Source organism: Balaenoptera borealis (genome assembly GCF_965194805.1).
Source record: "Balaenoptera borealis genome assembly, chromosome: 17".
Taxonomy (NCBI): domain Eukaryota; kingdom Metazoa; phylum Chordata; class Mammalia; order Artiodactyla; family Balaenopteridae; genus Balaenoptera; species Balaenoptera borealis.
In genome coordinates this window covers 35386520-35396446 of record NC_138876.1, presented here as the reverse complement: position 1 = coordinate 35396446, position 9927 = coordinate 35386520, and the positions used below count along the sequence as shown (strand labels likewise).

The window sequence follows — 9927 nt, the reverse complement described above, 5'->3', positions numbered from 1 at the left end:
TATAAAAAATTTATTATTCAAATCTCAAGGCAAAAAAATCTCAGGTTGAAATCTTCCTTTATCTACTGGGCACTACGATGTAGAAACCTATTAACAGCTAATATTAACGAAGTATTATCACAATTTATTTCAGAATCAAACTAGTAGATGAGACTGAGGCACATAAATAGGCAAATGAGACAAGCTTTAGATTTTATTTGTAATTTACTTGAATAAAACCCATCTCCTCAGTCTAACTTCATTCTCTGTAGCTATAAAATGATTATTTCATGTCCTTGGCCTGGGGGTCAGGAGAAATCAATAGATAAAGAAAAGAGCTGTGCGTGAAGATGCATTATGTTGTTGTCCCAAATGCGTAAGAGATCTTTTTCTCCTGGAAAGAAAGACCCCAAGGCCTCCATTGCACTTTTATTTGAATGTAACATTTGGGACAATTGTCCCAAAGGGCTGATATTTCCCAATTTAATCTGAGGTCATAATAAAACAAGCAACAAAACAGTATTCGGGGTTTCAGTTCTCACCCTTATCATCAAGACTCACTGCCTCCCATCATCAGTATTTATTGAGCATTTACAGTGTACTAGGCACAATAGAACATACAGAAAACATTGTCCCTGCTCTCGAGGAGCTTACATTCTAAAAGAAAAAAAAAATACACCTCTTTTAAAATGGTATTTTTGTTTGGTGTTTTCTGCAAGGTACTGAGGAAATAGCTTGTAGGGTGAGCTTTGGGTATAACTTAGCCCCATCATTATTCAAAGAGAGGAAGAGGAAGGATTTTAAAGGCAAAGACAATGACAGACCATTCAGGATAGGTAGGGTTTACAGGGAGATAAACACAATCTCATCAACTAGGGAGAGATTTGCTGCAGTGTATAGGATGAGGGAAATAGTTTGTGGGATGCAAGCAAAGGAAGCAGGGTATCCTTAGGCATTGAGTGGAGCCAGAAAGATCATGCGGCCTTTTCCCCAAGTACATGGCCACCAAGTAGGAACGGTTGGTGACAAGACACAAGGCTTAAAAAAGGTAATCCTGTGCACCTGACAAATAGAAAGAATAAAAGATCAAAATTGAAGGCAGGCTGTAAGAGTATCAAGAAATTCTTAAAAACAAAAGTGATTTGGAAGCACGAAACTTACAGTTAATGCTACCCAATGTCATGATGGGCCAAGAACATTGCGGCTTCCTAAGTTAGAAAATGCCATATACCAAAATTTTAAATGGAACACATTACTCTTTTTTTCAATCAATCCCCCTGTCTCTGAAAAAAAAAAAAATTTTTTTTCAGGGGGAGGGGGGAGTATGGGACATGACTGGGAACAGTAGTAGTTATCTTAGTAGTATTTTGTTGTTATGATAAACTTTGTATTCAAACTTAGTAAAAGCCCATTAGCTGCCAAGAGGGAATAAGGAATAAATTTCCAAAAATGTACAATTTTCTTTAGAGAAGTTTCAGAACCAAAAGACTAATTTACATGAAAAGCTGTAGAGAAAGTAGTTGAAAAGTCCATTCATAAAACTTTTATTCCACTTACATGAACTTAATACACGTGTTCTTAACAATTATGCTTGGATTGTTCATGAAAATCTCATAAGACATTAAACAAAGCTAGCCATCATCTCAAGTTATTTCCCTGTTAACTATTTTTACAGCACATGCATGTTAGGCAAGTATCAAAAAAAAAAAACAAAACAAAAAAAACCCCAAAAAACAAAACAAAAACAAAACAAAAAAAACCCACAAAAGCAAAAAAAAAAAACCTAAAAAATGTTAAATACATGGGTTTTTTGTTTTACTGCTGCGCTTGATACACAAGAAGTAATGAATATCAAGCAATTCATTTTTACTGCATCTTTACTTGTACATTTGTTCTTAGGTTGCCTAAAACATTTAAATACAAATAAAATGAGTGTAGCAAAAATAATGAAAGCAAACAGCAGGTAACTTTACAAATAATGGAATGTGAACCGTTTCTGCCCTTATCCAGAGTAAATTGGGTCACAACTAAAGGAACACTTCTGTAGCTGTAGTCAATGGTGTGCACATTGAGACTGAGTATTCCACAGATAACACATGGTTTAACATGTAATATCCATGGGATATCTATTTCTACTATAGCCTTATAAGTGCTCCAAACCTTAAAGTACCCACAGCTACACCTGTGACTGGAACCAATTATCCCTTTTATTCCCCACCAGGACAAACCAATACGAGGCAGTTTTCTTTGCTTAGACATGGAAGCAGTTTTAACACTGGCCCTCGTGAAGCCACAATGTACCAAAAGTACTATGCCAAACATTTATAACTTGTATAAAAATTCCACATCCCCATATTGGCCACCTCAAGATGAAAACAGATAACTCCCTAAATGTTAACTGGCTCTACTCCCCTAATATTAAACATAAAAACCACATGGGAAATATAGAAATTCAAATAGAAGTAACATAAACCTGTCATAAATCGTAAACAAAAAACTATTTGTGGGACAGCATGGATGACAAATGGTCTACTGTGTAAATTTTAGAATGAGGCAGACAAAAGTTGGAAGGCCTTTTAATTTTCCCCTCCTTCTCCTGCTTCAGCTTCGTCTCCTTGGGTATCCGATGTCCACAACTAGTTAAGAGGAGGGAGGGAGGGAGGGAGGAGGGGAGGGAGGGAGGGGGGAGGGGGGGAGGGAGAGAGAGAAATTTTAGTATATTTCAGTTTAAAAAAAACCTTAATATATATGCCAAAGTACCAGAATCTAAGCAGTTTTTGTTGGAAGGCTTTCTTTAAAAAATTGCAGCATTTAAGATAGCTTCAAGATGTAAAACGCCTCCAGGGAATTATATTCAATATCCTGTGATAAACCACAATGGAAAATAATATGAAAAAGAATGTATATGTGTATAACTGAATCCCTTTGCTCTACAGCAGAAATTAACACGACATTGTAAATCAACTATACTTCAATACAATAAATTTTTTAAAAAGATATAAAAGGCCTCAATATAATACATTTATTTCCTCCCTAATCATTCTGTAAGCATTGTAAGTACACAGCAGAGATGTCTTCAAATAACAAAGTCAGATACAGGAAATTCTTGGTTATTCATAGAAGGTAAAGAAAAAGTAGAAGAAATCATAGAAATGCTACAGTTCTAAATATCAATAGCTATCAGAATAGTAGGTTGTCCCAAATAGCCCCAGTGAGAGACGGATGTATAAGTTTAGTGCAACTAAACCAGAATCATCAAATTCAGCCCATGCTCAAGGAGCTCAGGCTGACTACTTTCCCCTGGTAGACTTTAGACTGCCACTCTAAAGAGAATACCACACTCCATGAAATTCAAGAGTCAGGATCAAGTCAGAACTAAACTACAAATTTAACTAACATTTTTAGTTTACAAAACAAAAAAACAAAAAAACAAAAAACTACCTTTGTGAATTTGTCTGATTCAAAATAAATAGATGAACACAACAGTATGGTCAGAACCAAATCTTCTAAGAGGTAAAAACTGAATTGTCCCATAGTAGTAGGACTATGGTGTCTATTTATTTTTAGATTAATGTTACAGTTTTTCAGCAGTTTAAAAACATGATTTCAAAATTATCTCAGCTGTTCCAAATATTAATTTTTTTTACAAGTCTTAGCACTCTATAATGATTTTTAGAGGCAATTATAAAAGGATTGTTTCAAGATACCTTGAATTTTATATTGCTTATACATTGCAGAATGAAGGGGGGAAAAGCTCAATATTTTTCTATCCCCCAAATCACCCATTAGTTTTATTTATTTATTAACCAAATATGTTACTGGCCTGGAAAGGAGACTTCTTTGAACATCATACAGTTAGCTGAATGACCTCTAGAAGTCTGTAAGCTTCTATTAAACTGGTGGTCTTATAAGACAAGATGAAATTATTTTTTTATCATCTCTTTCCAGTTCTCTCATGGACCCTTGTTTTTTCCATATAAACATTAAAAATTTGATGAAGGATATTTATATTTATCTTCCTAGGGTTATGTGTTGACAATACTGGTCAACCAGATCCAGACTCAGATACTAGATAGTTTTGACAAAATTTCTTTACTTGACAGGTAAGTGATCCAATCAACCTATAATGATAACAGGCAATATGACAAGAGCTCAGAGAAGGCACGTAGTAAATAGTGACGGAATCAGAATCAGAACCTTGGTTTTCTTCTTACTCAGCTCTTGTAATATGCTCTTCATGCTATACTGATACCAAGAGTCAGCTGGAAGTATATATTTCAGATCAGGCCTTCTCAAAAAGTGATGACAACACAACTCAGTAGTGACTAGGTCTCAAGTTCTACCTTTTAGAACTATCTCATCATTTCAAACCAGAAAAATTTGAAAAATTCTTAATATTAAAATTAATATTAAAATTAGCTAACAAACTGAAGTGCTTCTTTCTTTTGATATGCATAAAAAGATTCACTCTTTAAGGAACTATACCTTACCCTCTTGACTAAAATAATCTCCAGAGTGTGTAGGTAGCCTCCAATTATACTTTCTAAAATAATTTTCAGTGTTTAATAATAAACAAGTACATAATGACATTCAAAAAACTGCTGAGAATATAACTGGTTCAGAAAATTGGCAATGGACTAAAAAAAATAAAGCTGAGAAAAGTTAAATGTATATACAATGATGATGTACAGTCCCCAAAACAAATGCCCCAAAGCTAATAAAAACCAGTAGCACTAAACTATAATCTTCATTCCTAGCTCTTTATCTGGCACACAGCAGATACTTGATACTTTTTTTCACCCAAGCCTCAAAACTTCAAATTTAATATTTATGTGAAGGAGAAGAATGTGAAAACCTATGGGACCAAAGAGACATATCAACCAACTGCAATATGTAGACTATTTGGATCCCAATGCAAATAAAAAACTGTTGGAAGAAAAAAAAAAAAAAAGACAATACAAAGAAACACAAAAAGACAACTGGAAATTGAATGCTAGAAATTTAATATTATTAAGGAATTAACTAAATATTTTTTCAGTGTGATACTGGCATTGTGGTTTTTTTTTTTAGTCTGCAGTATACCAAGGACAATCATGACCTGCCACAGTTAAGTCATTTTTTTTTTTTTTAACTAAGAGACTAGGCAAAATAGATGTCCACTTGGACTCCATAGAGTATCTGAAATTTTGTAACTAAAGTTATTAATGCCCTACCATAGCTACATAAATATAGAAGCAACTTTATGGTCTCCATTTTTAATGGAATTTAAATATGAAGAGAGGGCTTCCCTGGTGGCGCAGTGGTTAAGAATCCTCCTCCTGCCAATGGAGGGGACACGGGTTCAATTCCTGGTCCAGGAACATCCCACATGTCTCGGAGCAACTAAGCCCATGCGCCACAACTACTGAGCCTGCTCTAGAGCCCACGAGCCACAACTACTGAGCCCACGTACTGCAACTACTGAAGCCCGAGTGCCTAGAGCCCATGCTCCGCAACAAGAGAAGCCACGGCAATGAGAAGCCAACGCACCGCAACAAAGAGTAGCCCCACATGCTGCAACTAGAGAAAGCTCGTGCGCAGCAACGAAGACCCAACACAGCCAAAAATAAATAAATAAATAAATAAGAAGAGAACTTAAGGGACTTCCCTGGCGGTGCAGTGGTTAAGACTCCGTGCTCCCAATGCAGGGCACCCAGGTTCGATCCCTAGTCAAGGAACTAGATCCCACATGCATGCCACAACTAAGAGTTTGAGAGCCACAACTAAGGAGCCTGCCTGCTGCAACTAAGACCCAGCACAACCAAATAAATAAATAAAAGTTATTTTTTTAAAAAAAAGAGAACTTAAGTATGCTTTTGATACTAAAAGCAAAACTCTTCTGTGACTAAAATGGAAAGAACAGAATCACCTATATTGAAATGAAAAATAAAATGGCTTATGTAATTGAAAGTTCAAAACCATGAATTACAAAGTCATTTTAAAAACCAGAATTTTAACAATGGGTATATGTAACTAATCAAAGGACACATATTTAGTCCTTAGTCTAATATTTCAGTTTCTGTAAGATGGTTTTCTTCAGAGTTTTAAAAGAAGATAGGATCTTACATTTAAAAAAAAAAGAATATAAAAATAAACTGAGTCACACGAATTTTTTGTTTCCAGTGCATATAAGTTATGTTTACACCATAGACTGTAGTCTATTAAGTATGCAACAGCATTATGTCTTTAAAAAAACCAACGTACATACCTTGTTAAAAAATACTTTATTGCTAAAAAATGCTAATCATCAACTGAGCCTTCAGCAGTTGAAATTTTTGTTGGTGTAGGGTTTGAAACACTGAAAATTACCAAAATGTGAACTCAAGAGACATGAAATGAGCAAATGCTTTTGAGAAAAACAGCACCCACAGACTTGCTTAACACAGGGTTGTAACAAACCTTCAATTTATAAAACTCGTAGTATCTGTGAAGCACAATGAAACAGAGCTATGCCTATAATCTCTTCGCCATGTTAACCACTCATGATGCTGATATGTACTTACTGTCAAGTTGTCTCTCAGTAACTGCATTATTAGTGTGCTGTCTTTGTATGACTCTTCACTTAATGTATCAAGTTCAGCAATGGCTTCATCAAATGCCTGTGATAAAAAAGAAATAATTTCAATGCTCAAATAATACTGATTACTAAATTTCCACATAACAGGTAAAAAATACATACTGTTTTTGCAAGAGAGCAGGCTTTCTCAGGGGAGTTCAGAATCTCATAATAGAACACAGAGAAGTTAAGGGCCAGACCCAATCTGATAGGATGTGTTGGCTGCATTTCCTTTTTGCTGATTTCAAAAGCTTCTTGGTATGCTTGCTGTGATTGATCCACAATCCCTGGATAATAAAATGCACCAAAATGTATCGATAAAAGTTTGCACTTCACCTTCACCCCTCAAACCAAACCATTACTATCCAATTATAAACTCTGAAATATTAAGCTGTAGCAACCTTAACTGATTAAGGCTCCTAAATTTAAAAGAGAAGAAAAAAAAAAGAAAAGCTTCTCCTGGAAAACTACACTAGCCATTGATCAATGTCAAGACAAAATAACTCTAATCATCTCAGTATTATTTTTAATAATTAGTTTGTACTGCTCTACAGTTATACTAAAACCACTATTAAAATTGTGAGGAAACATTCCTATACCTAAAATTGGCTTGTTAGCAAGCATACATTTCAGAATACCAATTATTCGGCAGTAGATATATAGTTGACCCTTGAACAACAAGGGGTTTAGGGATGCCAACTCTTCATGCAGTCGAAAATCTGAGTATAATTTTGTAGGCGGCCCTTCATGTCCAACCTTGGATCATGTAGTACTGTAGTATTTACAGAAAAAATCTCTGTGTAAATGGACCTGTGCAGCTTAAATCTGTGTTCCTCAAGGGTCAACTGTTTAGTTGAAGGAAGGATGGGGGGAGGGAAAAAGGGAGGGGAGGGGAGGGGAGGGAAGGAAGAAAGAAAGAGAGAGAGAGAGAGAAAGCGCAAAGTCCATTATTACTCTTCATTTAGTGCTCTGAGCAATTAAAAAACAACAAAACAATTCTCTACACTCCAGAAGGGACTCCTTCCATACTGTGCCATTTTCTAAGCGTCCAGCACACAGGCTGAGGCAGCATACCTTTCTTGTCATCACCTGCAGCAACCTCAGCCAAATAGCGGTAGTAGTCTCCTTTCATTTTCAAATAGAAGACTTTACTCTCTGCTTGTGAAGCATTGGGGATCAAGAACTTTTCCAAAAGAGACTTGGGAAGAAAAGAAACAGTCATAATAAGACTAAAATATTTACAAAACTGAAAGAATCTGCATTTTTCAAGAGCATACTATAGCCTAAGTTATAAAACTTTAATACCCAGTCATTGCCAATGATACAACTTTTGAATGCCGTAGGCTCGTAAATTTGTGGTTTAAAAGCAGAATGCTTTGGACAGCAATACTTAAAATTTGAAATTAGTGTTCAGCTTATTATTTAAGGATGATAATTTGAATATTGGCCTCTCCCCCATAGTACTATCAATTTACATGCTGATAAAGACTGCATGTTTCAATGAATGTGAAAGCATGACAGCTCATAATATTATATGTTATTATGTTTTATTACTATATTACTTAACAAAATGGCAAACTTTTCATTTTCAAGGTAGTCATGACACTAGAATGCAAAGAACATAAGAGATTAACTTTCTGGTACTCTGGAGGAATATATGACTTAAGCAGAAACCGACAGTATAATAGACACTACCAGAGTCCATGACAGAGGAAGCAGAACAAAAGAACAAAACGTCATTTATAAGACTACAATTAAAGTAATACCTCACAACAGGTAAAAAGCTGTTCAAAGTTTTATTCTTCCTACCTAAATTAAGACACTGGTAGGAGTATGAGAATTAAAGATCTGAAGAGTTGGGGCTTCCCTGGTGGCGCAGTGGTTGAGAATCTGCCTGCCAATGCAGGGGACACGGGTTCGAGCCCTGGTCTGGGAAGATCCCACATGCCGCAGAGCAACTGGGCCCGTGAGCCACAACTACTGAGCCTGCGCGTCTGGAGCCTGTGCCCCGCAACAAGAGAGGCCGCGATAATGAGAGGCCTGTGCACCGCGATGAAGAGTGGTCCCCACTTGCCGCAACAAGAGAAAGCCCTCGCACAGAAACGAAGACCCAACACAGCCATAAATAAATAAATAAATAAATATTTAAAAAAAAACGATCTGAAGAGTAAACCTTTAGTTTCATTAAAGTGATTTTCAGCTAATAAGATACATATTTACCGATCACCCCAAACAGGTAAAACTTCATTCTACATAATTCTGTTCAAAACTATAACAATGTAAGCTAAGTAAATCCTAACATGCTAATAATTATATTCTACAATGGATTTAAAGAAAAACTTGATTTCACTGTATTAGGGGGATAAGGCACAATAAACTAGTGATTTTTTTTTTAAGGGGGAGAAAGATAATATTCCAGTAGTAGAATTAGGCAAATTTTTTTTTTTTTTAAATACTCCACTTCTTCCTACTAAACACACTCTAGGAATCAAGGTGAAAGTCAATTTTCAACTGGGCTTAGCCCCAAACAAGTCTCAATTTTTACAAGGAAAAAGGGTATCTAATTCTTGGTTTCTATTCTTCTGGTAGTAACCCAGTAGTTTATATAGCACCTACTTATATGCCAAACAGGTTGAAAAACGCTTTTAAAATAATAACTCTCACTTTGTATGTCTACCCCATTATGTTCCAAATGGTGAGTGGGAGAGTAAGCTTTAACCCGGCTTCTCCCCCTTTCTGCAACTTAAGCAACAGATACTCGGATGAAGTGGGTAGTTCCAAGTTGGCAGTAGGAGCAGGTTGCAACGCATTACAGCAAAGGGTTGGAGATGAGAGAATTCAACCTGAAATTATGTTTCCTGTGATTATTAACTGATATTTGAAACCGTTGGCCTGAAATCAGAAGACCACTTTGGTTAGGATAACAAAATTCTTATTACACCATCCCCAGACTTTCATATTCAAAGATCTCTCAGCTGCAAAAGTGTTTTGGAATTCATTCATTCATTGATTCATTTAAACTTTGAGGCAGCTTCTAGTGTGAAATCTCAACCAAACTAGAAATAAAGGAACCCTCTGGGCTTGGAAGACCACTGCTTCCTCCGAAGAAGGAATGCCTATAACCTAAGACTTGGCAATATTCCAACTTCCCGTCATTTTTGTCCTTTAAACACCATCATCTTCTTTGAGGCATGAACACTCTGTGAACACTATAGCTGCTCTTTGGGGATCTGCCTAAACAGCAAAAGATAGTTCCATTTAGTATAGTAAGTGGGTTTTTTTTTTAACTTAAGAAACAAATGACCAGGCTTTTTCAAGTTTTATATCTTAATATAAAATGCATTATTCATTCC

The 9927-nt window shown here is 35.9% G+C and overlaps 1 protein-coding gene across 3 annotated transcripts in view; it reads right to left on the bottom strand.

Moving 5' to 3' along the window:
- Positions 1 to 395: 395 nt before the first annotated feature.
- The window catches only part of YWHAZ (tyrosine 3-monooxygenase/tryptophan 5-monooxygenase activation protein zeta), a 32069-nt gene continuing 22537 nt past the window's right edge, over positions 396 to 9927 (bottom strand). For all 3 annotated transcript variants that reach the window (XM_082364455.1, XM_082364457.1, XM_082364456.1), the window contains exons 3-6: positions 7649 to 7772; positions 6698 to 6861; positions 6522 to 6617; positions 396 to 2615 (exon numbers count right to left, since the gene is read on the bottom strand). In XM_082364455.1, the coding sequence (XP_082220581.1) occupies positions 2556 to 2615; positions 6522 to 6617; positions 6698 to 6861; positions 7649 to 7772 (444 nt within the window). In that variant the 3' untranslated portion in view covers positions 396 to 2555. The remainder of the gene's footprint in view (positions 2616 to 6521; positions 6618 to 6697; positions 6862 to 7648; positions 7773 to 9927) is intronic.